We start from the raw sequence: 27,856 nt of genomic DNA, 5'->3' as shown, positions 1-27,856 counted from the left end.
TTACACTGCCAGACACAATATTTTACATACATATTAGCACACATATATACATATTTAAAATGCAAAATATAAGTAACTGTATTCCACTACAGTTACAATTTAAATCATTGGTATTTAGAATACAGTTACATTCAAAAAGTAGTTTGATTACTGAAGAGATTACTTTGCATTTTATTGTCATTTATTTCACTTAATATTTAGTCCTTTCAGATGGGAAAATTCATATATATATAAATGATGCGATCCAAATTGCATTTGAACAGCGGTGAAACACATTCTTATGAAGTGTTACATTCATACGAGCAGACAGAGAAGTACGTTTGGAGCAGAAGAAATAGAAATAAACCTTGTGTAAATTGTCAGCTTTACGCTAAGCTAAAATGTTATTTCTAGCCATTTTACATGCACATGTTACCAGGCATGATCATATTTTTTTATCAAGAAAATTCACGTTGGATCATAATTTCTTTTTCTAGTAAGACCTTTGATATTAGGGCAAAAATCTTATTTTTGATAATAATTGTTGTATTGTTTTCCTGAAAAATATCTAAAAATCCTTAAAACAAGATAAATTTGATTTATCTTGTTTTAGAAACAACACTGCATAAGATATTTAGGTTTTTCAGAGAATGTATTTTTAACATGTGTATTTTGTGAGTTTTTATAGTCAAAACAAGTGAAAAAATCTACCAGTGCTGAAGAAGTAATCCAGAGTATTTAGAATACGTTACTGACCTTGAGTAATCTAATGAAATACATGACAAATTGCATTTTACAGCATGTATTCTGTAATCTGTAGTGGAATACATTTCAAAAGTAACCCTCCCAACCCTGCATATTAGTTCTTTTAAAAATGTACATGTTTTCAGTGCTTTTTTGTTATTTGTTTTTCATCACGATTGTTTAAGCCAATGAGCATTAAGCTGTGTTGTCAGCAATCGTTTCCCATCATGCTTGCAGTTTACACAGCTGGAAAAATCCAACTGTGCCGCCTGGCTCTTACAACTGCATGTGCCTCGCTCTCACAAAACTTTTTTGGCATACGTCACCATGACATCACAGCAAGTCGGACAGATTTCTAACCGGCATGCATCTGCTGCAGATCACCAGTGATCGGTTCTGCGCAGAATTTGCTCAACTCAAAGGAGCCTATTATCTGCCTCTATTTGCACTGGGTTGTAAATTGAATATACCATTATTTGCACCAGGCAAATAGCATCTGCCAAACAATTAAACAATGGCAAGAAAATTAACAGGATAACATGGATGAAAATATAGAGCTAATATTGAGCTAATAATACCAATAAAACATCAAATAATTCATAAAATCCATTGTAAGTACTTCCACAAGTTTGTGCTGTTGTTTTCCCACCAAAATGATGTCACTTCCTGAAGGATGATGTCATTACAGACCTGGGTTTTGAACTTTAGTTAAACATCTGCTCATTCAAAGAAGTGAAATTGTTTAAAATTCACCCCTATGTTCAGTTCATTGTGATAAAAGGAAATGACTTCCAAATTTTCCTTTAAAAATGTTGAGTTTTTACATATATTTTATCCAGTATATTAATGCATATAATATATTAACATGAAAAAATACTGCATCACAGAAATGACCTGTTGACCATGGCCTTCTTCGGAGAGATTGAGATAAACAAGGGGCAGAATAGGAGCTCAGATTTGGCCATATTGAACTCTGAGGTCCTAACATAGACAGATGGCAGGAGATCCCAATGGGTAGATGGAATAGCTAGTCTTGCACTGGCCAAACAGAACTAGTTCATCAGATGGCACTTACTGATGAGATAAATAGAATAATTGGCACAGGGGTGGTCACCTGGCATCTGCCACCATTAGTTCACCCAGACTTCTGACCAGGCTGCATACAGAGAGAAGGGTTTTATCTTAAAGTGCTCTAGAGGAAGCGAACCAGATTGTAGATGTTTGTGTCAGTGGAACAGAGGTGGCAAAAGAGACTCAGTTCTGGGTCTCTGCAGCCATATTCTGAGAACTATTTGTTGCTAAATGCCCCAGAGACACATGAACACAGTGGAGTCCAAAAGTCTGAGACCACTAGTCAAAATGGTTCTATTTTCAGCCTGATCTCATGCCAATTTTAATGTGACTGCAGCAGCATTTTTGCAAAATGATATTAGGTGGCTCCTTACACATATTGTGGCAGTTCCTAGATAAAATGTCCATTGTGGTAAAAGTACAGTTTTCTCCAACCAAATCTCATGAAAATGTAATAGTACAAGATGGCGAGTTTGTAAGAAATAGAACGACTTTGTTTGTACATAAACATAAAGCTTAAAAACCAACCACTCACAGACACTTCCCACGTGTCCTTGTTGTAGACTTCGATGTTTTGTTTCTTCCTTGTAAATATATGTTGAGGCAAATGGTTAAGCGCTGGTTTGTGAATGGAGAGGAAGATTAGGAGATGAGAATGGTAAGGATCATCACCTGGCAATGATTGTCTCTAACAGCTGTTTGTCACTGCAGTGAGAGTGGAGACGGGCTTTAAGAGCGAGCCAGATGCCAGTCACGGGAGAGAGTTACGGGACACGAGCTTGAGAAAGACTGTGTTAATTTATGTGCGCTGAAAAGCGTAGTTTCTGAGTGTGATCACTGAAAAGCATAAATATTGAGTTTCAAAGAAATAAAACTTTCCGTTTGAGTTGGATTCGAAGTCTCACGCTTCTTCCTTTTCCCTAACTGTGAACATTGTTACAGAAGTGTAACACCTTACTTAGACTATAAACCTACCCATGATAGTAATGAAAAAAGCCCTGTTGTGTACAACGGAAGAAAGCAAAGCTTCCGGGTTCAGAATGCACGTTTGTGATATATTTCTTACTTTTAGCCCCTAACACCATACCAAAACCAAACCATAAATTTGAACCTATGACCTTGATTGTAATTGATAAATGCATTTTGTGTATGATGGAAGAAAGGAAATATGAGGGTAGCACATTGAAAATGTTGTATGTTTTCTTATGAATTTTCCATCTCGTATATTCTTTCAAATTCTAATGAAACTGTGTTGATTTTCTTCCAAACAATTGAGGTTAAGGATAATGCTCTATGGAGTTTTAAAGCCTACCTCCTTGAAAAATGTGCATGAATTTTAGAATTTCTTCATATTTGGTATGCCCCCCTTTTTGCTTTAATGACAGCTTGTACCCGAACTGGCGACTCAAATGTGTGCAAAACCTGATAATCCATGTTATCCAAGCATGGTTTGAGAATGTTCCAAAGAACATTTTGAGTGCTTTTATGGAAGCCAATAAATCTGTACTTTTGTACAAATGAGTTGACATATCACCTTATTTAATTACTGAACTTCAGTGTGGTGTAAGACTTTTGGACCCCACTGTACATACTTGTATTGTGAAGAGAAACTTAACTCTCTCATGAAAATACATTGCGGTCTTGTGCTAAAGCCACAACACAAAGAGGCTACGGTATGGGGTGATGCTACTCCAAGGTGGATTATGCGGCTACAGCATTTCACAGAGGGAGATGAATGGAGATGCCAATAAGCCTTGCTTATGTCAACAACCTGCTTCAGAAGTTCACTTCTATTCAAAACTATTTACACTAGCAATGCATTCAAAATCACAAAGTGAGATCTCAACATTTAGCCCTAGAATTGTCATGTGCTGAGTTTAATGCTACCACAACTTTCCACTTTACTTTTTTTTTTTTTTTTTAGTTTATTGTTATAAGACAGTTTATTTTATTGATTGGAGGCAATGAGGCAATGAAGCATTGGCAAGAGCTCTCCTATGAACAAACATGAAATGAGCTCAAATGGAGATCGCAGATGCTTTCACTCATTGCCCTGAGGAGGGCAAACTTTAGGGGGCTGAACTGATGACCAATAATTAATGACACAATTACACTTCATTAAAAGGATAAGATTCACAGCAACTGAGAGCCCAATCAATACAGAGACAGTTCAGCAGGAACAAAACAGCTTGTTCCAGCAATGATGAGTCTGCTCTCGCTCTCTTTCTCTCTCTCTCTCTCTCTCTCTCTCTCTCCTACCTTTTTCTTTTTAATTCATCTTCATTTTAGCCATGTGTGGCGAGAGGGCAGGGTCGAACGGCATCTGGGCAGAGCGAGGTAGGGAAGTTAAGTGGCGAATGAGTTTGTGTGTGATGTTGCAGTGAATGGTTCGGCTGAAAAACCTTATTGTGTGACGCTGAAAAGTGCAACAATAAATGTCTACGTGTTTTGTCAAGCTGGTCCCAGCTTCCTCCTTTCCTGAATTGAGGATGTTCCCACTCCCAGGCAGGTCAGACCCGGAGACCATCTAGACGCGCCAACGCTCCCTCTCTACAAATGGGGGGGGCGGGGGGGGGAATTAGGTCACAGGCTGGAGAATTCCCCGACATGAGTTTGGTGATGAGGGTATGTGGCGAGCACAGCAGGGCCGAGCGGTGTCTAGGCAGAGCGAGGCCGGGAAGATAAGTGCGAATTAGTTCCACCTGTGTGCCACACTGGTCTTGCGTTCCAGCGAGGGGCAGTGGGAGTATTTGAGGAGATGAGAGAGCAGCAGATGGGGAGAGAGAGAGAGAGACACATGAGCAATGTCTTTGTGTATGACGTTGTCTTGAATGTGTCTGCTGAAATGCAGCACGTGCAGTGAATGATTCAGCTGAAAAGCCTTATTGTGTGATGCTGAAAAGTGCAACAAAAAATGTCTACGTGTTTTGTCAAGCCGGTCCCAGCCTCCTCTTTTCCCGAATTGATGCAACAAATATCTTAGGTACATTATAATGCAATCTAGTTATTACAATACAAACAGAAAAACAGAGTAAACACACTTATGTCCACTACATAAGATTCGAATGCATACAGAATATTTAAAGTCTTTCTGCAGTGCCCTTTTTCTTATTTTGACACAGGATGTGTGGATTCAGAGCCCTCTTCTGTCATTGTCAAAATCCTGATGAAAGAATAGACAGCTGCTGTCTCCTCTGCCATCTCAACAACACCTGCTAATGTCATTGAGAAGCTCAGTGTCTTTGAGATATCATTTCTCTCTGGCTGCCTTGGAGAGATGTGACAAAAATAAAACAAGTTTTGACGGGGGACAAACTGGCCATATAAAGGAGTCATAAAATACAGATGTGCTGCCATGTGCAGTTCTCACGCCAAACTTCCAGAGCGGTCAGTGTTTCCAATTAATAAGATCTGACAGCAGCTTCGTAAAACGGTGGAATTTTCATCTGTAATATATACCTATCCTGGTGCTGATATGGAAGAGACTGTCTGCAGCAGGTCAATGCTGCACCCTGGTGTAGCTTAAAGTTAAAGCACCTTACTTGGAAAGCATGCACCAAACCACACCATTTACACTTTTGCCAAAATTAGGGTTAGGGTTGAGTTCAATCAGTGGCTGTCCTTGAGGGACTTTTCCGGGAAGGCTGATATGTAAAGTAAATAAATATTTATTGATCAAACAATTAAGGATTGTAGTTTTCATTATCATAATTATTTGCTGATAATGCTCCACATATATATGATCTCTCCCTGATATCTTAAAATAGTCTTCTTGATAATTAACGATGCGTCATAACCTTTCCGATCACAAACCCAACACTTGACGAACTAAACAAATCACGTAGTGCCATCTGACTATGAAAAATACAAATGCATGAATCTAGAGGGCCCTTTAATATCTATGGCGTCCCTTTGGGTTCAAAAATATGACTTTGCTTCACTCACTCGTCTCACTGAACTTGACGTCTACTTCTGCCTACTTAACTTTACTCACTAGTCTTGTTTGCATCTTCTTTGCATCTTCGTCGTCTTTATCGTTTTAATACTGCCCAAATTTATAGTATGAGTTCCCTTATTTAGAAATTAATTTGTAACTGTAATAATCCAGATTGACTTTTTGATCAGTCTTACAAAGAGCTAGTTAACTTGGTATACAAATTTGATACAATTTTAAAATAACTGAAATAAAACATGTATTACAACCATGACACAATTAGCTGAATAACCATATGATTTCTGCATATTACACATAGCAGTGTTCGCTAGTTGTTCTCCATAACAATCATGCCATGGACAATACTTCACAGTGAATGCTCATACACATTATACATAAGTGACTGGTCAATATGAAAATAATCTAAGACTCTTCAAATTTCTAAATTGTGCTGTAGGCGCATTCTTCAGACCTCATATGCTGAACACTTGAACCTTCTGTGACACTACGCTAACATGTTATGTGAGCCAATAAAAATGTTGGACAAATTATAATACAGTAATAATAATATAATACACAGATCATTCTCTCTGAAGAAATGTCAAGTAAACATATGAGAATCCATCAGTATTTCTCCAAATGTTCAACCGTTTGTACTAAAAGCCCTGGATGTTGTTTAATGAAGCCCTGTGATCACAAATAAACGGATGAAACATGATTGAATGGGTATGTGGCTCGTCATTTTATTTGAAATATCAATAACTCCCAGCTTGATTCAGCTTGATTGATGTGTAGCTTACTCATGACACAAATTTTTAATTACTATCACTGTAACATATTTTATCTGAAAACAATGGTCAAATAACGATGCTGGAGTTTTAAATCTTTCTAATGATATATAATTTGTCAAGATTAAAGGGATAGTTCATCCAAAAATGAACATTCTCTCATCATTTACTCACTTTCACTTTTAGAATGTTAAAGAATGTGGAGATTTATAGTAAAAAAGGACATAAATATTGATCTGATTCTTACCCACACCTATAAAATCCCTTCTGGAGACATGGATTTAACCATTGGTGTCTTCTGGATTATTTATATGCTGCCTTTATGGGATTTTGAGCTTTAAAGGTCTGGTCATTTACTTGCATTGTCAGGACCAAAGAAGAATAAAAAAGTACAGAAGTAAACAATCAAATACAAATGGGTAATGACTTAAATAATCTAAAATGAGGCAATTGCAAAATCCATGAGTACAAAATTCTCTAAGAAGGATAAGTTTAAATAAATGAAATAAAAAAAAAAATGAAAAGGTTAAGGCTCTACAGCAGTCCAGAGTCTTTTTTGCCTTGGTGTTCTTAGTTATCTCAACCCCAGTAATTTCCTTAAAGAAAATGTCAAAACAATCAAAGAAAACAGCAATACTCTCATTGTTGAAGTTACACAACACAGTTTTCAAAACTTTTTTCAAATCTCCTTATGACCTGATTTAAAGGATAAGTACAGTGAATAATTTTAAATGAAACCTCTTGTATCTGACTGATGACACAATAGCTCCTAGAGACCATGAAGATTCCAACATCACAGTCCTCTCAGCCTGAGGCCTCTCGAGGCCCCAGTCTGGGGCCCAGGGGAACTGACCCCTTTGGCCCGGTTCATAATCCATCCTTGTCACTCAGAACAACAATAACTGAACAAAATACTACTTTAGTGTTGCTGTCAGAATGCTAGAGTTATGCCTGAAATTAAAGCATTTCATGCATACATTCTGTTGAAATACAGAGTAAATGAAATTAGTTTCCAAAAAAGACAGACAAGTTGGAGCAACAACTTACTTTTCTGTAAATATTTGGTTTATTTTGTATTAATTATAAAGAAAAATTATATTTGTGTGTTAGAACAACTAAAAGTCATATTTTTATATATACAGATACCCAATATCCATGATTATAAAAACTCAGTCAATATGTAGTAATTTTTGATATAGTAAGAATAACTGAATTTGTATATTGATATATTAAGAATACAAAATACATCTGGACTGTAACAATCATAAGTAAAGCCTCTGAGACAATTTCAGAATTCTATTAATATAGAGTAAGATGCATAGAAAAAGAAAAAAGCAAGAACATAAGACTACAGAAAGGTTTCAATAAATATTCAATTCAGCCTTCACTAATATAACATTAACAACAAAACAAGCAGTTCTCAATTCTCACTAAAAAGGCATAAAATATATTCAAATACACGAATAACATTGCAATTTGTTCTTACATTGTATCATGGATAACATTTGGCAATAGGTCCAGCATCTGTATTCATAACCCTGCTCTAATTCAGCCAACAGGAGGACAGATTGTTATGTTTCCTGAGCAAAGGTATGCAGTAACTGTTGGACACCTCCTTCACTCCTGAACATCCTGCTGTGTTCGTACTCCATCAGACCTGTTCAATAGGTCAAACATGAATGCCATTGACAAACCCTTCTCTCCATAGAATGAACAATAACAATAATAAAATATAGCCACAAGCAACTATTGTCGGGGGCCAAGCACATATGGCGAGATGATCAAAACAAACAAATTTGACAGAAAAGATCCTCTGGATGCTGTGGACTGCTATTTTGGTGTGACATTTCACCTGCTTTGAGCACGGTTGCAAAAATAGGATTTTCTTAAGTTATAGCGCCCCCTGGCATAAAAAAATGAATGAAACTCGGCATGTTACCTCAGAGTGTTCTCTTGTCTATGTAAACAAATTTTTACAAGATAAAGGCCAATTAGTCATTATAGGCCATGCCCAAAACATATTTGCTTATATCTTTGAAACAATTAGACGCATCAAAATTCTTTTGATAACTTTTTGTCAGGAGAGTCTGTAGATGATATATACCAAGTTTCGTGATAATCAGGCAAACGGCCTAGGACGAGTTCGAAAACGTAGGTTTTTCTAATAAATCGAAATCGAAAAAAAAAGTTTATTGCGGAAATGGAAAATAAAGTTACCCTATCATTGCGGGGCACTGGTGGACTTTGTATTGTAGCCTATACGGTTCCGGAGTTATGAGCAAAAATGCAAATCAGCTAATTATACTGCCACCGTGTGGCCGATTTTCATAAAATTTTATATGCGGCTTCGAGTTGATACCCTGCTTGTGTATAGTAATTTCCATAACCCTCAGCCATTCCCAATATGAGTTATAAGGTGCTGAAATTGCATTGCCTGGTGGTGGCCCTTTTTGTTAATTTGTCGAATACATTTTTTTTTGAATATTCTAGCATTTGAACCAAAGATAATGCATATTTAATATGAACTTTGTCGCTCAAAGGGCTGCAAAGTTATGACCGTTTTTTAGTTGTAGCGCCCCCTACAGGCGGAATTGTATAACTTTTGTCATGTAGGTGATGTATACCAAATTGCATGCCGATCGGACTAACGGTCTAGGAGGAGTTCTAAAAAGTAGGTTTTTCAAAAAATTCTAAATGGCGGGAAAAATTATAGACGGAAATAAAATCAGAGTTCTGAATTTTGCAGGGCTTGACTCAAGGAATAAGAGGAAAACATTTTTATTCTAGCCCTTACGGTTGCTGAGATATGAACCAAAACGTTAAAGTGTTTATTATAGTGCCACCTAGGGTCAGATGGGTGGCAATTGTGCGCCTGATTAGTGAGGGGGATTTGGGATCATCCTGCCAAGTTTGGTGTCTCCATGACTTATGGTCTCAGATGCCCAGACACTTTTAGGGCAGAAAAAAAAAAAAGAAGGAAAATAAGAAAATCAGTAGTTACAATAGGGTTCCAGCAGCTTCACTGCTTGGCCCCCTAATAACTAAAATCCTCTCTACAAAGTCAAAATCCTGACCAAACATCTTATTTGGCCCCTTGAGAAAAGCCTTTATTTAAAAAGATAACTGACTAAAAAAATTAAATTCTGTCACTATTTACTCTCCCTCTTGCTGTTTCCAATCTGATTTCTTTCTCCAGTGAAACACAAAGTGAGATTTTAAGCAGAATATTAGGGACTGACAGTCTCAGTCCTCAATAGACAGAATTTTCATTTTGGGGTGATCTGTTCCTTTAAGAAACGAAGGCTGCACATTTTCAAATGCTACTCCATGGTAGCAAAGTCATAGTGACAAGGCACAATGTCACACTTTCCGGTGCTTCTGCAACTGAGGTAAACATCTGGTGACTGGGTGAAAGACTTCAACTTTTACTCAGCCGAGTACAATCGCTGGGTATCCAGACTTTATAGTAATTTCAACATGCATAGCTACCCATAAAGTTGGGTAAATGTCACAAATTAGATTATATAACATAATTTTGTCTGAATATGAGTAACAAACTAGAGTAGAAGGAGGTCATAAAGAGTAAATATACCATTTCATGTATAAAAGCAATTAAGCACTTGAATTATTAATTCAAATTAAGCTAACTGTGCGGCATTATGTCTTTGCTACATAATGCATTTTACATAATACACATTTTAAGACTAGTACACTTTTTGTGCTTTTAAAGTTTATGCTGACCCTCAAGACTGTAGAAAAGTCCTGAGATACACAAGGGCTTGAAAAGTGACAGATAAACTTCTAGTTTTTAAAGTACTGCAATATATACATAAAATCATTTAAATGTAAATTTGTGAATTCATTTGCACAAATAAATCTCTGTATAATGTCAGAAGAGACAACTGCATTAATTGCAATACATGCAATGCAGAGCATTACACAGTGTCTCAATTACCATTCTGTGACATCAAGGTTTGGGCATAAGAGACAGCATCACAAACAGTATGAAACTGTATTTCTATTCTACCAATCTTTGGGTCATAGTAACCTCCCCTCCGCAAGGAATCGATGACAGAGGTGCTGCATTGCGCCAAAAGTACATGCACTCCCAACTCTTTGCAGTCGTTGCATACCTCTTTCAAAGCATTGACTCCTGCAGTGTCCAGAAACAGCGTTGGACTGCAGTCAATGACCAGCGTATGGAGGGTGGTATGCTGTAGCAGAAACACATTGGTGGACACTTCCATCTCTTGCTTCTTTTCTTCTCCACCATGTTGCTGCTTCTGCTTCTCCAGTTTCTTGCACCTGGTCTTCTCTTTGAGTGGATCCAGGCCCACATTGCGGTACAGTGACTTTTTGAATTGAGCTTGGTTGGCATAGTAGATTGGAGCCTCATAGCGGAAAATGACTACCCCTGGATGGGTCTGAAGGCCCTTGTATGATGCAATGTCCTCAAAGATCTCGCGATCCCCTGCTTGACCTAGCTGGAGGACCTGGACACACTGGGTTCGGCCTAGCACACAGAATGCAGACACCAGAACTCCAATGAGCAAGCCTAGCTCCGTGTTCACGAGTGCTGAGGTACCCATCGTTACCAGCCAGATCATAGTGTCCACGCGGTTTACACGCCACATTTTGGGAACGTCTCCAAACTTACGCAGTGCACCACGGAGGTTGACGACAATTATGATGGCCAGTACACATCTGCCAAGATGAAGTGGACACAATTAACAGTGATCAGAAGAGAATTACACAATTTCAGCATGAAAATCTCTACATAATATGAAAACCAAAGAAGTATTTTACTGATATTACTTTCCAAGGACATTTTCCAAACACTGTGTTCCAAATGATTTCATATTTCAAGATTTCAGAAATAATTCTAACATTGCCAGTGTAATGATACTAAGGCCATGTCCACACCAATATGTATTCCATTTGTCATTGTTTTCCAAAATATGCAGTTTTGAAACCATTTTCAGTGGAGGAAAATGCTGTTTTAGTGAGGACACGAGGCTCAAACACAGCAAAAAAAAAAAAAAAAAAAAAAAAATTGTTTCCAACCAAAAACATATTAGTGTGGATATGGCCTAAGTTCATGCAAGTAAAATGACATGATTCCTACGTACTTCTGCAATGAGTAAAATAGAGGGGCAATAACAAGCAGGACAAGCAGCAGCACTAGAGCAGTCACCAAACCGGAGAGCTGAGTCTGGCAACCAGTTGACTCCTTCACAAGAGTCTTGGTCAAGGCGGCACTGGTCGTGAAACAATGGAAGAAGGCTGGAATGATATTGCAAAACCCAAGGGCATACATCTCCTGGTTAGGGTCCACCATGTAACCATGCTTCTTAGCAAACATCTCAGATAAAGACACAGTAATGGCAAAACCAACAATGGCTATTGAGAAGGCGTCAATGGCGATATTGGGTATGAGAGACCAGTTTGGTAGTTGCGGTGGCATGAAGCCTGTTGGAATGTCCCCAGCTACATCTGAGCCATATTTTTCATTGAAATGGCCAAAGTGGGAAGCCAGAGTAGCAGCAATGACCACAAAGAGCTCAAAGGGAATAGGGGCCTTGAGCTTTGTCTTGAGATGTTCATTAAGCTCCTTGGTGGGTACAAGCACAAGCAAGCAGAGAATACTGGTCATGAGGTCACATATGTTGGTATGGCCCAGATTCTTCAGCAGATTGATCCAGGTTTTTATGAGTGAGCCCCAGCCTTGGACACGAGGAAGGTGAAGCCCCAGAAAGTACTTGATTTGTGATGTGAGGATGGTAAGAGAGGCGCCAGTAGCGAAACCACTTAACAGAGAGTCAGAGAGGAAGACTGAGACAAATCCAACCTGTAGAAGACCCATCAACACCTGCAAATCAAGCGGAGCAAAACATTAATACATTTGGATATTTCAAAGACTGCACTCAGCTGGGATGGAATAAGATATACACAAGTTTGCAGTTACAAGTTACATTACTCTCTAGCAATTAGCCTCATAAATAAGACACCAATGCAGTCTGGCAGGTCTTTCATATCCTTACACCACAGACTCACCTGGTAGACCCCTGCTGTGAAAGTTAGTGTTGCTCCCACCATGATTGCATAGCAGCTTCGGTCACAGATCAGACCAGTGCTATTGTCAACACTCCCCAGAGTGGTCTGATTGGAGTCTGAGGGGTATCCAGCCAGAGAAAGCTCCCTGTCCACCACCTGCCCCACCAGCAGACATAATACTCCAAACATTCCCACTGAGATATGCCTGGAGGTGCCAAGCAGGGTGTAGATAATGCTGGCAAAGAAGGAGGTATAGAGCCCATAAATAGGGTCTTGTTCTGCCAGTAAAGAATAAGCGATGGACTGGGGTACCAACAGGATGCCCACAATAAGACCTGACATGGCATCCCCAATGATCCAGTCTTTGAAGTGATAGCGTGGCAGCCATTTCAGAATTGGGAGGGAATCTACAAGCAGGGCTTTGGCTCGAATTGTACTGCATGAACACTTTTTCACCACCTTCCTTTTCAACACTGACTTCCAGGGCTCCTTCTCTTTCTCACACTCTTCCAAAAGGAAGGGACTATCTGGCCCTGTCTTTGAATCATTCTCTGTGGAAACACAGAAGACCTCTTCAACTGGCATAGTGTCCAGAAGCTCTCACTGAAAAAGGACAACAAAACACATTAATTAGGCTTAAAAAGAATGCAGTAATATTGGATATTTTGGACCATGTCTGATGTAGAGGAAATGTGTTTTGTTTGTTTTTTTCAGTTTACTATCTATTTTTTATTTTCACACAATACCCAAGCATAAAGCTTAAGTATATTTTAGAGAAGTAAAAAAGGCTAAAGGTGGTAAAGCAAAGTACTTTCCCACAAGTAAAAAAAATAAATACATTACAGTTGTGCTCAAAAGTTTGCATACCCTTGGAGAATTGGTAATATGTGTACCATTTTTAAAGAAAACATGAGTGAGCAGGCAAAACACATTTCTTTTATTTCTTATGGGATTCATATTCAACTGTAGGTTAAAACAGAATGGCACAATCATAAAACAAAACATGGCAACAAAGAAAAAAATGAAATGACCCCTGTTCAAAAGACTGCATACCCTTAGTTCTTGATACTGTATATTGCCCCCTTTAGCATAAATGACAGCGTGCAGTCTTTTGTAATAGTTGTCTATGAGGCCCCAAATTATTGCAGGTGGTATAGCTGCCAATTCGTCTTGGCAAAATGCCTCCAGGTCATGCAAAGTCTTTGGTCGTCTTGCATGAACCGCACTTTTGAGATCTCCCCAGAGTGGCTTGATGATATTAAGGTCAGGAGACTGTGATGGCCACTCCAGAACCTTCACCTTTTTCTGCTGTAACCACTGGAAGGTCAACTTGGCCTTGTGCTTAGGGTCATTGTCATGCTGGAAAGTCCAAGAGCGTCCCATGCGCAGCTTTCGTGCAGAAGAATGCAAATTGTCTGCCAGTATTTTCTGATAACATGCTGCATTCATCTTGCCATCAATTTTCACAAGATTTCCTGTGCCTTTAGCGCTCACACACCCCCAAAACATCAGTGAGCCACCACCATGCTTCACAGTGGGGATGGTATTCTTTTTGCTATAGGCCTTGTTGACCCCTCTCCAAATATAGCGTTTATGGTTGTGACCGTAAAGCTCTATTTTGGTCTCATCACTCCAAATTACAGTGTGCCAGAGGCTGTGAGGCATGTCAAGGTGTTGTCGGGCATATTGTAACCGGGCTTTTTTGTGGCATTGGCTTCTTTCTGGCAACTCGACCATGCAGCTCATTTTTGTTCAAGTATCGTTGTATTGTGCTCCTTGAAACAACCACACCGTCTTTTTCCAGAGCAGTCTGTATTTCTCATGAGGTTACCTGTGGGTATTTCTTTGTATCCCGAACAATTCTTCTGGCAGTTGTGGCTGAAATCTTTCTTGGTCTACCTGACCTTGGCTTGGTATCAAGAGATCCCTGAATTTTCCGCTTCTTGATAAGTGACTGAACAGTACTGACTGGCATTTTCAAGGCTTTGGATATCTTTTTATACCCTTTCTGTATAAAGTTCCATTACCTTGTTACATAGGTCTTTTGACAGTTCTTTTCTGCTCCCCATTGCTCAGTATCTAGCCTGTTCAGTGCATCCATGTGAGAGCTAACAAACTCATTGACTATTTATACACAGACACTAATTGCAATTTAAAAAGCCACAGGTGTGGAAATTAACCTTTAATTGCCATTTAAACCTGTGTGTGTCACCTTGTGTGTCTGTAACAAGGCCAAACATTCAAGGGTATGTAAACTTTTGATCAGGGACATTTGGGTGCTTTCTGTTATCATTATGATTTAAAAAGGAGCCAAACAACTATGTGATAATAAATGGCTTCATATGATCACTATCCTTAAATAAAAGACAGTTTTTTTGCATGATGATTCATATTTTCAAAATCAATGCCAAAATTTCACAATTTCTGCCAGGGTATGCAAACTTTTGAGCACATGATCAAATCAGCAAAAAGGGGTATAACACTAGCATTAACTATTCCTTTAGAGATGTGTCTTCAGTGTCAGTGAACTTAATTACAACTTCAACTTGCAACTTCTTGCTTCATCAGAGAAAAAATATGGCAAGTAGGCTATTATCACTCATTATGACTGTACAGACTGCTTGATTGTCTAGCTCAGTCTAGCTACTTAGCAAACGAAGCAAAGGGATTCAAAGTACTTTGAAACCCCACTGAGACCTACTGCTTTGTTCTCATCAATTTGAGATCAATGTTGATTCTCTAATTTAATTTGGCAGTGTGATTTGGTACATGATTCTATGTGTTAATTTTAAATTCACTTAGTAGTAATGTAGCTTCATAAAAGGACCGTGAAGGATTAATGATTACATACAGCAGTAAAACACTGCACTTTGGGGTTTTTTTGTGACTACTTAATCTATGGTGTCAATAGAATACTAAGATTAGACTGCATTTGCAAACAATCAGTTCATTCAAGCAGAAAGATCTGATTAAATTGCCATCAATCAAATCCATTGGAATGCGGCTGACAATGCATGAACAAACATAACCTCTCTTTATGATTTACCAAGTCATATTAGTGCTCTTCATGTCTGGGTCAAATAAACAAAAAAACAAAAACAAAAAAAATAAAAATAAAATTATATATATAAATACATAGAAAACTTGCCTGTATACTGTATGTACTATCTTTAATTACTCTGATTAAATAATTTAAAAAATGGTTTCTGGACCCTTTTAATTTTGGGGAGAAATATGACCTGAATTTTCCACCAGCATCCCAGTGTAAGAGGAGTCCAGTCCAATAGAGTCTCAGGACAATGAAACAGCATAGACTACTGCCTCCATTGTATCAATACCCAACATTAATTTGTGTCAGAACTTCATCCAGATTACTAAAGAACAAATGCTGCCTTCACGTGCTATCGACATTATCGTAAATATGAGTTTCCTACTCGGAAGTTACACATGAATGTCCCCACAAGCCATAATTAAGACTGGTAAACTGGTAAACTAAAATTTTGATACTAGAGTTTCCGAGTTGGGAGGAGATGTAAACTTTCAACGTGGTGGAGGAGAGTACGGTTTCTGTAGTGAATGATAGGTTTTATGCATTTTTCTAAATACAGCTAATTGTTGGCGCTTGCCATTTTGTAAATTTTTTACACCGAGAAAATAGCATGTACTTTCTCAAAATACCACTATTGTTAGCAAGCTGCCTGAGAAAAACATATCACAGCATCAAAATAAGAGTTCCCCAAGAAATATACAGGAATGAATCTGGTGTCCTCCATGTTTTTTTTGTTTTTTTTTCTCGACAAAGTAGGATAATTTTAAAAGAAAGGCAGCATAACTGAGAGAAAATAAAGAGATAATGGAATTGTGGTCACACCCACTAACCCAGCATGGCGTCGTTCGAAGGCAACCTGTAAAACTTTTGTGTGAGCACCTTGAGGGACTTCACAATTACAAGCTCAATGAGAAATCAATCAGTCAAACTCTTCCAGCTCAGCTAATGAAGTTCTGTACTTGAATCTTGAATGAACAAGCAGGCCGCAGTGAAGTACTGTTTAAGGTCACCAAAGTGATCCTGCATAAACACGTAAAAGGTTCTGCAGATCAGTTAGGACTGGCAAAACAATGGTGCACTGCAGTACAGAACAAGCAAAGACAGATGTGTAAACCCAACCGCAGAGAGAGTTCCCGGACAGCAGAATGTTATAGTAACCCTGCTGCTGGTTTGTATGTGCCAAACGGGATAAAACTCACCCAGTCCTTCAATAGTCATTTTGTCTCCTGTTCTGAAAGAAAGCTTCCTTTAGGGGAATTTTGTTGAATGAAATTAAAGGGAATTTTTTCCCTTGCCACTATTGTGTTTGGTTTTGCGGTTAGCTTTTTCTAAAGCTGCTTTGAAACAATATTTATTGTAAAAAGCGTTATACAATTAAAACTGACTTAAATGGACTGTTGTTTGCTCTGTCACATTAATTATTACAAAGTAGGGATGAGCACAAATACCCCAAACTCGGAAGTGACAGCAATCATGAAAACACACAAATTGCTTCCTTTACATTTCATTGTACAAACATTTCACACTGATCAAAGTCAACAACTATATGCAAATGTGCCATCACTGTGTACCAACTTGCGTCATCACTGGTACAGGGAAAAGTTACTTTTAAAAGTAACTCGTTAGAATATTACTCCTTAAAAAATTAACTAAATTAATTAAAAAGGTACTTTTATTACCAAGGAGCTATTGAAATAGTTAAGAAAAAATTCATATAAAATCATGTGAGATGAAAATGGACAAACTAAAGGGTGTGCAATATAGAAAGGTAGTTACTTAACATTCTGACTCTTGTTTGCGGGTTGTAGATCACATGACCAAGGAGTTATTGAAATTTGAACATTTGAAAAATTCATGTTAAACCATGTGTGATGAAAATTGACAAACTAAAGCGTGTGCAATATAGAAGGGTAGTCAGTGAAAATTCTGACCCTTGTTTGAGGGTTGTAGGTCACATGATCAAGGAGCTATTGAAATGTGAAAGTTTGAAAAATTCATGTAAAATCACGTGAGACGAAAACTGACAAACTAAGGGATGTACAATATAGAGGGTAGTCAATTAATATTCTGACTCTTGTTTGAGGTCAGTAGGTCACAATACCAATACCAGCTATTGAAATTCCACATTCAAAAAATTCAATTAAAATCATGAGATGAAAATGGACAAACTAAAGGGTGTGCAATTAAGAAGGGTAGTCAATGGATATTCTGAACCTTGTTTGAGGTCAGTAGGTCACATAGCCAGAGAGCTATAGAAATTTGCAACAATTAAAAACATATAAAAATGAATGTAAAATCACCTGAGATAAAAATGGACAAACAAAAGGGTGTGCAATATTTAAGGCTAGTGAGTGGATGTTCTTAAAGTAGCAAAGTGTGTGCAATATGTGTCTCTTCCATTGGATCAGCTAGAACCAGTTTTGAAAGTTTTTGGAGTAATGGGTAAATTTAGATTAGATTTTAAAATCTTTAGAAAATTAGATTTGTCACTATATTGACGGTCCCTAACTGCTGATGGTGGACGTAAGAAAAAGTACAGGTGAATATCCATCTAATATCCAACCTGTAACTGTCTTTACACAGGGTTGGGAGGGTTACTTTTGAAATGTATTCCACTACAGATTACAGAATACATGCTGTAAAATGCAATTTGTAATGTATTCCGTTAGATTACTTAAGGTCAGTAATGTATTCTAAATACTTTGGATTACTTCTTCAGCACTAGTAGATTTTTCACTTGTTTTGACTATAAAAACTCACAAAATACACATGTTAAAAATACATTCTCTGAACAACCTAAATATCTTATGCTGTGTTGTTTCTAAAACAAGATACATCAAACTGATCTTGTTTTAAGGATTTTTAGATATTTTTACAGGAAAACAATACAAAAATTATTATCAAGAATAAGATTTTTGTTCTAATATCAAAGGTCTTACTAGAAAAAAGAAATTATGATCTAACATGAATTTTCTTGATAAAAAAATATGATCGTGTCTGGTAACATGTGCATGTAAAATGGCTAGAAATAGCATTTTAGCTTAGCATAAAGCTGACAATTTACACAAGGTTTATTTCTATTTCTTCTGCTCCAGACTTACTTCAAACTTACTTCTCCGTCTGCATGTATGAATGTAACACATCATAAGAAAGTGTTTCACCGCTGTTCAAATGCACTTTGGATCGCATCATTTATATTTATAAAGGATTTTCATCTGAAAGGACTAAAAATTAAATGAAACAAATGTCAATAAAATGCAAAGTAATCTCTTCAGTAATCAAAATACTTTTTGAATGTAACTTTATTCTAATTACCAATGATTTAAATTGTAACTGTAGTGGAATACAGTTACTTATATTTTGTATTTTAAATACGTAATCCCGTTACATGTATTTCGTTACTCCCCAACCCTGTATATACAACTGAGTGAATGTGTCTGCTGAAGAAAATAGCCGCATTTAAAAGTTGCACAGATTCACAGTGCTGAAAACTCACCTCAGACCGGTGCGCTATGAGATTGTTTCATTCAGTCATGATGACCACTCGGGAAGACATTTAATCACCCAAAAGTTCCGACTTGTTGCATGTCTAGAGCTGTAACTGAAACTCAAAATTTGTTCTGTGACATATGAAGCCATGCTAATGTTTATATAATCACATGGACAGCGAAAACTACTAGTCACGTGACTGGAGCATTATTTCAGAGCTGGGGCTGAAATGCTGATGGGCTGTAACCTGAAAAATGCTGCCTTCATATGAAAACCATGCCACAGTATGAAAGGCATCATTGAGAACACAGCCCTGTATGTCCTGGTTGAGAAATTGCGAATCCTACTATGGCGAATGCATGCATGATTTTGAATATTAATCAAGTTCGCGAAGTGTCAACATGATTGGCCAACATCCTCATGAATGTTAATTAAGTTTCAGTTTCGTCTCGTTTCTTGCCCAACAGGAGGGCAACGTCAGCAAAGCTGAATTAATATTTATAAGATAAGCCTTCGCAATAGTATGATTCGTACATTTGTGTTGCTCTTCACTTTAGCCTACTACTTCATTTAGTCATCAAAGACTTGGCTGTATGAATTCTAAATTCATTTTAATTTCCTCAAATGTCTGCTAGGTTAAGCTACTTTGATTTACTTTTGATTTAGCTGTCAGAGAATTTAAATTAGCTAGGGTTAATGTTTAATTATATGGAACTTGGTTCTTCAAGAAAGAAACAGAGGCTGCTATTCAATGTTTTACAGTCATTCGTAGTCATATTAAAGGCTATTTTCCATTAGTTAGAGGACAAGGTTCTCATCTTAACAAATGCACATATCCATTATAACATTTTGCCAACCATAGCTGATGTCAAATGTAGGGTACCACAGTAAATTGCTGATATTATTTCTTGCTTGTCTTGATTTGTTTTGTAGATCCTTTATTGACCAGACACTGCCCCCTGATTTTGGAAGCAAGATTTAAAAAAAGAGTTTAAAAATGTTGATTGTTTAATGAGTTTGTTCTTTCTTGATCTATTTTATGACACCTCTTTCACAAAACCAGGTCCTTATGACCTATTTGTTAGGTTATTTGTTAAAAGTATACATATAGGCTTGTTTTGTTTTTTGTTTTTTCTGTATCAAAGAATAATAACACAACAATGAAAAAAAATGTTTAGCATGATAAATCTGCACATGCTATTGGAAATATATGCACAGGTTTATAATGCTACACATTTTTATTTGTTATTATGTGCGATTTTATGTGTGATATTGTGTCAAAGAAGGCAAATGTTAAGCAGTGGGAAGGCAGGCAGGAGAGGATTTGCATGCAGCCAAAACAAGAAATTTCAGAAATTTCCAGTTTAAGGCAGCTCTATAACTAATCACATCATAAACTCAAAATAAAGCTGTGTTGTGACTCTTGTCTGCTCGTATGAATGTAAAACTTCATAAGAAAGTGTTTCACTGCTGTTCAAATGCACTTTGGATCGCATCATTTTTATGTATAAATGTTTTCCATCTGAAAGGATTAAATATTAAATGAAACAAATGACAATACAATGCAAAGTAATCTCTTCAGTAATCAAAATACTTTTTGAATGTAACTGTATTCTAATTACCAATGATTTAAACTGTAACTGTAGTGGAATACAGTTACTCATATTTTGTATTTTAAATATGTAATCCCTTTACATGTATTCCGTTACTCCCCAACCTGTCCATGCGACACCAGCTGTTCAATGAATGTCTTCTAAAGTGACACGATCGCTTTTGGTGCGAAAAAGATAAATATTTATGTACTTTTTTAAAACTTTAAATCATGCTTCTGGTCAGGAGCGGTACGCGCTTGTGATGTAAATGAATTGGCATTTGAAACACGCAAGAACTGAGGCACGTGAGTCACAGCCGGAAGAGCAGTGCTGTTTACAAGTGAGAAGGAGAAATGCAGTACACTAGCTTCGTTGGTTTTGGTTTAGATCTGTATTTATCTGTTTATTTACTCACAATGGTGTGTTTGTGTGCTTATCCTGGATGTCTCAACCAAGTGGAGTTTACGTGAGAGTACGTCGGTATCATGGCAACGGAATGCGTCACACGAGAGACTGCTTGAACTCCACACTCTCAAAAGCGTTGGATTATAGTTAAAAAAGTACTTACATATTGATATTTTTTTCACACCAAAAGTGATCATTAATTAAATGCTGGAGTCATATAGATGATGTTTATGCTGAATGTCTGTGATTTTTGGAGCTTCAAAAGAAAAATTGCCATTCACTTGTATTTTAAGGACCTAATGAGCTAAGATATTTTTCTATTTTTCTTTAAATGTGTTCTGGTGAAGAAAGAAAGTCATACACACCTGGGATATCATGAGGGTGAGTAAATGATGAGAGAATTTTCATTTTTGGGTGAACTTGGGTGATATGATAAGTGTGGGTGAGAAGCAGATCAATATCTAAGTCCTTTTTTTTCTACCAATCTCCACTTTCACATTCTTCTTCTTTAGTTCTGGCGATTCTCATTCTGCATATTGACATTTACTGGGCAGGAAGGAGAATTCATGGTAAAAAAAAAAAAAAAAAAGGACTTAAATATTGATATGTTTCTCACCCACACCTATCAAATCCCTTCTGAAGATAGAGATTTAACCACTGGAGTCTTATGGATTACTTTTATGCTTCCTTTGTGTGCTTATTGGAGCTTTAAAATTGTGGTCACCATTCACTTGCATTGTATGGACCTACAGAGCTGAAATATTTTTCGAAAAATCTTCACTTGAGTTCAGCAGATGAAAGAAAGCCATCCACATCTGGCATGGCATGAGGGTGAGTAAATGATGAGATATTTTTTTTATTTTTGGGTGAACTATGCCTTTAAATAAAATTTTAAGTAGTTACTTACCTGTGAAATATTTTCAAATTAGGGAATAAATACTAAATTACAACTCTATGATTGATACATGATGATGCATTGTAAAGACAACAAACAATCATAAATTATATTTACTTATAAGCTTCTAGAACATTAATTTTTACATGTTTGAATTAAGTACAAATGCAGAATTTACTCAAGTTCATGCTTAAACTAACTTATTCATTGAAAGTACTTAATCATTTTTTGCTATATTTACTTCACCACAAAATTATTATTTTTTTCAGTGTAGAAAAAAATCTCCCTCCCTTAACCTTGATTTTGAAACCAACATGTAACAGGAACCTTTAAAACACTGAAACCAGCTTGCAACCAAAATAAAGCAAGACATTAACTGAAAAATGCATAATCTTCAGAAAATTTTCCAGAAAAAAAAAAAAAAGGACATAAAAGCACATTAATTAATTAGGCTTAAAAGCATTATTGGATTTCATATCATGACTGCAATAAAGAAACAGAATTAATGTTTTTGAAAATCTTAAGATTACTAATAATTTAAAAGAAAAGTGTCTATAAAGTCAATGAACACCAGACCGGAAAATAATTACTCCACGGTGCAGTCAAAGAATCATGCCTTGCACCAACAAGCCACAACAAATTTTGTGAAAAAGAGGGGGGAAAAACTATACTCACAGCCTAAGAGTAAGATCAGAGGGATTTTCAAGACGTTAATCCATCAGTGTCATGAGCAGAACACTGAGAGGACATTATTACACAATATATTAAAGCCTTGTCAGGCTGGGCTTCCTGATAATGATAATCTTAGCTAACATTGTACATTATTTTAAGATGGAGCAATGCCTGTTTAACCAGCATGACCAATCATTACGATGTGGAACTGTTACATTGTTACAGGAGCTTTCAGGTCCACTATGGCTGAAACTCTCACACATGAGAGTTTCACCTAAAACAAAAATATTGCAAAAATACTGACAAACAAGGAAATTTCATGCAATGAAACTTATTAAACACTGAATCTAGTAAGAAAAATTGTGGTTTTGGTAAGACAGTGTTTCAGAAATGCAATTTACAGTATTACTTATGAGTTGACAGAAACTCTTATTATGATCATTTGTATTTACTTCTTATAGTAAATAATGCCTTTGAGATAGATGACTTAGAGATTAATGGTGTTGTAAGCAATATTAGCCGCTTTGCTAACTTATGCCATTTTACTAACTTCACCCTGATGTCAGCAAACTTGAACATGCTTACAGTAAATGTTGTTTATACAAGAAGCCTCATAATTTACTAGGCAGATTTACTGAGGACCTAAAATAGAAATGGGTTTACATTGATTGACAGCTTTATTAATCCCTGTGGGGGAAACTCATTTGCCACCAGTTCAACTCATACATATACAAACAGCAAACAATATAGACATTGCATTCACAGATATCAACAAATGAATAAAACATTCTATAGGGTAAAGTAGACCCTGTGGGTCAGGTAACCGCTGAAGAAAAACAAGTGCGCTACTGTTGTGAGACTGTAGCTTTTAATCCATAAGGCCCTCAAATTCTACACAGGCTTGTGGAAATCTAGCCGCACTCCACTGCGAAGAAACAAAGAACAGTGTATGAAAGTTCCTAGAACACAGGGAGGGATTTGATACTGTAGATTCTTGTGGAATCTTTCCACCGCTGAACATTACTGTGACACTAATTTGTGCATTGTTTTCATCAGCATATCATTCTCAAAACATTTTAGGTAATTACCATTCATATATGGATGTGCCTATAGAACAGAATTTGACACTGTAGATTTTTGTTAGCTTTTCATTTCTGAATAATCCTGTTCCTGCTAATACTTCTAGTACAATGTACCATGGTAGCCATAGTTTCTGCCAAAACGCCATGTAACTTGGTAGTTGACAAATAAAATTCCTGACATCAAGATTTTAGGTTGAAATTACATACAGAGTTTAAGGGTAATAATTGTATATTGTATAGGTGCTGTAACTGGAATCTCCTTCAAACATCCTAAAAGTTTTCAGATTAATTCTGCCTTTTAGTTTACTTTCTTTTTATAATGCCAGGTTACCACAATCCTAAGGCTTATGTTGGCAACACCTTTCATCCTGAATTCCTTAAAAATCACAACATTCACTAACCAAATTGTTTTAATTAAAGATATTGTCAAGACAAGTTGATGTAAACTTTATACACCTATGATCTCATTTGTAGAGAACCAAATAATACCCTCAAATGATAAGAGCAATAATTAATCAACTAATAAAGGCATGGTTTGCACTACACCAAATAGACACATTTCAGCAATCAGGGCTGAATTGTATCACTGCTCTCAGTCAAGTGTTAGTCATTTTTTTTAAATAATAGAAAAGCTATTTTGATATTTTTCAATCACAAATCAAGTTTCAAAAGATTTAAAGTATCTTAAAATTTAGACAAAAGACTAACTTCCTGAATAATCATCTTCTTCAGTATAAAGAAAAGATGGGATATCATGCAATCTAACAGTTAGCTGGCCTGATTCAGTGGCAGGGCAGCATCAAGGGGGGTGCTGGGGTGGGCCGCATCTAGGGGGGTGCTGGAATGGGGCCGCATCTAGGGGTTGCTGGGGTGCTGGGTGCACCCCCTCCCCATAACCCTAACCAAATGCGCTGGAGACGCTCACACCTCACTCACGCAACAACATCAAAAACACTGGTGCTATGAAGTTAAAATAACATAAACTGATTATTTTAGCAGAAGCACATACCATCGATAAACAACCTCGGAGCTCACTGTAGGTCTGTCATCAAAGGTTTATAAGTTATTGTTAATAATCAATTCCCCTATGGAAAAAATGTATAGGATTTTTTACTTTTAGAACTAGTCTGTAGTGATCACTTCAATTCACTGCACACTTTAGGACTTTCATGATAATTTAATGGACTCAAACGAGGCAAAACCCTTTCTCCCCCTGAAATTTCTATCTTTTTTTTTTATTTATTTTTTTACTGTGGATTGTCATTCTATTTTTTGCCTCGTCTAAGAAAACACCCCTGGTTTTTGCAATACAGGGCCACATCAATACCGCGGGGCCCTGGGGCTCAGGTAAGCACGTGCATTTATGCGGCCCTAGTCTTGCGTAGCCAAACCTTTGATTTAAAACAGCAAAACATTTCAGAATCAATCAGGTTGTATTGAGGAGTCAGAAGAGGAGGATGGGATGAATATAGGATAGACAAAGGTAAAGGGAGGAGTAAAGAGTCACAAAAAAGAGATAAAGAAAAGAAAAAAGATAGCGGGGAAGAGTCGGTAAGTAGCATTGGGGTTAGTGGTGGAGAGGGTGATAATGCAGGTGGGAAGAGTGAGGAATTTAAAATGGTGGTAAGAATTAAAGAAGGATATGGTATGACAAGGATTAGCCCAATTGTGTTGACTAAGGAGTTGAGAAAGATAATAGGTGATATTAAGTATGCTAAAGTACTGCAGGATGGGGCAATGTTGATGTCATGTAGTAGCGATAATCAGAGAAATAAAGCAATGAAAAAGAATAGTGTGTGTTATCAAGAGGTAGTGAGTTGTAAGCCAGAAGGTGAAAAGTTATTTGTTAGTGGACTGATCACAGGAGTAACTTTGGGAGTATCTATTGAGAAGTTGAAAGGAAATATAGAGGGAGGTAAAGTAGTAGATGCAAGGCATTTGCTGGTGACTAGAGAAGGTAACAAAGTGGATAGCTTTTCTGTTGTGCTGAGGTTCCAGACAGGTGTTTTCCAGTTAGGGTTATGATAGGTTATATGAATTATCCTGTGAGAGCATATGTGAGTAAGCCTTTACGATACTACAATTGTCAAAGATATGGACATATTGCTAAGGTATGCATGTTCAAAAAGAGATGTACGCATTGTGGAGAAGAGCATGACTATGGGAAATTTTAAGTATTGCAATTGTAGTGGAGCACATTGGGTGTATTCCAAACGGCATTTTTGCGCCCTTGAAGGGCACTTCGGGAAGGGGACGTCACTCGAAGAGTCTTTACAAACAAAAGTAAGAAAGTAAATTTTTTCACAAAGGGCCTTTTTACAAGAATTTTAGTGAAGGGTACATTCAAACTGTAATGCCATGCTCTCTTTAGAGAGCCCACATCAAGAGCTTTGTCCTTTGTAGTGAGTAGTGCATAGGGACGAACACTTTCAATTGGAATTTGCCCATAGTGTTGCTTATGGATGGTGTGAGATCAGAAAGAGAGCAATTGAAGTGCAAAAAGAGATGGAAAACAATAATGTGTCATATGCAGAAGCGGGGAAGGCAGAAGAACTAAGGAATTAAGAATTGTTTACATTCATTACAGCAGTTAAGAGTGAAGGTACAGTTTGTGTGGATCCCTGCACATGAGGGAGTGAAAGGGAATGAGGAGGCTGATAGATTGGCTAAACAAGCAATGGGAAGGAATTCGGTGGAAATGGAGATCTCACATAGTAGGTCAGAAATCAAGTCATTAATAAAAAAGAAGATATATAAGAGATGGCAACAATATTGGGATACAGAAACTAAGGGGAGACATCTATACCCAATACAGTCAATAGTGGCGAGGGGAAGGAACTCTGGGAGGAGCAGGAGAGAAGAAAATATAATATCAAGATTGAGATTGGGGCATAATGGACCCAATAATAATATGCAGTTAATATCGATGCATCCTACTGGACTTTGTGAATGGTGTGGAGTCAGAGAAACAGTAGAACATGTCATTATAGTATAGTGATGAAAGAGAACTGTTATTGGAGGAGATGAGGAGAAAAGAAGAACAAGAAAAAAACATTAAAAAGTTTGTTAAATCCAGAAACGGGAAGGGGAAAAGCACAGGTTTAACTGGTAGGAGTATATTAAAGATAAAGATATTGATGGATAAATAGAAACTTCAGTATTCACATTTACCATTTTTTTCTTTCTTTTTATTCTTCTCATTCTTCACCCCCATCCTGACTTTATGAATGGCACTATTGAATACAAGACTGGCGACCTGCAACATGTTCAAAAGAGTTGATGTATCCGGTGGAGATAAGCTACATTTCATTTGAACCGGTTTACTAAAAGGAATCAGATTTTCAAGCGCTCCACATGGTAGAGAGAGGGCATGAGAAGACTTACTAGAAGAGCACATTTGGTTATTGCCTTAGCTCGCTTGGTTCTAAAATGGCATGCACAATAGCCTTATATGTGACTCAAAATAAAGCAATGTAGCCTTTTCTCGCTGCGCTGCACATTGGAAGAAGTAACCAACAGCTGTTCTAACATCACTGAATTTATTGGAGCTCAACTGTAGGCCTACAACTCTAGTTCTCGGAACAGTGCATTAACAACAACGCAAACAGTGTGTGCTGTCCTTAAGTTCTTTGAACACGTTTAGGCCTACTTGGTTAAATAAAAAAAAAAAAAAAAAAAAAAGCCTGCCATTAAAAAAAAGTGTATTGTGTCATACACTGACTTGGTTGTGACACTTGGTGGCACTATTGGCTAAGCATGTGAGTGCTATAGTCAATGTACGTTTTTTTTGTTTTTGTTTTTTTCAGGGGTACTTCACTGATTACATTGTTTCCCATAATCAAAATAAAATTTTATTAAGAACTCCTGCTCAACAACCTGATGATAAACAAAATTTGGTAAAATGCTCCATATTGATTCTTTATTTGTTTAAATGATTTTGTGTTAATTGTATTTTACATAATTTTTTGGACGTCTGTCAATCCGAGCATCCTCTTTCTTGGATGTTACAAAATAATTATTTACAGTATTTCTCCATGTAAAGTCATGGAGAAATGAATGGAGGAACCCTAGTCCGGGGTTGATTAATTAGCAGACGTAACCG

The 27,856-nt window shown here is 37.1% G+C and overlaps 1 protein-coding gene across 2 annotated transcripts; it reads right to left on the bottom strand.

Annotated features, from left to right (window-relative positions):
- Window positions 1-7,586: 7,586 nt before the first annotated feature.
- Window positions 7,587-22,773, bottom strand: LOC127417989 (sulfate transporter-like). Of its 2 annotated transcripts, none has more exons than XM_051658290.1 (4): window positions 22,676-22,773; window positions 12,571-13,173; window positions 11,646-12,385; window positions 7,587-11,220 (listed from the first exon to the last, which is right to left on the bottom strand). In XM_051658290.1, exons 2-4 carry the CDS (start codon window positions 13,153-13,155, stop codon window positions 10,464-10,466), a joined length of 2,082 nt encoding a protein of 693 aa, XP_051514250.1. In that variant the 5' UTR covers window positions 13,156-13,173; window positions 22,676-22,773; the 3' UTR covers window positions 7,587-10,463. The 2 variants fall into 2 exon arrangements, with proteins under 2 accessions (XP_051514250.1, XP_051514251.1); XM_051658291.1 differs by lacking the exon at window positions 22,676-22,773 and adding an exon at window positions 19,116-19,149.
- Window positions 22,774-27,856: the final 5,083 nt, after the last annotated feature.

Source organism: Myxocyprinus asiaticus, chromosome 27 (assembly GCF_019703515.2).
Source record: "Myxocyprinus asiaticus isolate MX2 ecotype Aquarium Trade chromosome 27, UBuf_Myxa_2, whole genome shotgun sequence".
NCBI lineage: Eukaryota > Metazoa > Chordata > Actinopteri > Cypriniformes > Catostomidae > Myxocyprinus > Myxocyprinus asiaticus.
This window is presented reverse-complemented; position numbering and strand designations above follow the sequence as displayed.

What these genes read in the sequence shown, in the direction of transcription:
- LOC127417989 (XM_051658290.1), bottom strand. Translation starts at nt 13,155, where the DNA reads ATGCCAGTTGAAGAGGTCTTCTGTGTTTCCACAGAGAATGATTCAAAG. An exon ending in TCACAGCAGGGGTCTACCAG is followed by an intron (nt 12,386 to 12,570) that starts GTGAGTCTGTGG and finishes CTTGATTTGCAG; the next exon opens with GTGTTGATGGGTCTTCTACA. An exon ending in CTATTTTACTCATTGCAGAA is followed by an intron (nt 11,221 to 11,645) that starts GTACGTAGGAAT and finishes TCATCTTGGCAG; the next exon opens with ATGTGTACTGGCCATCATAA.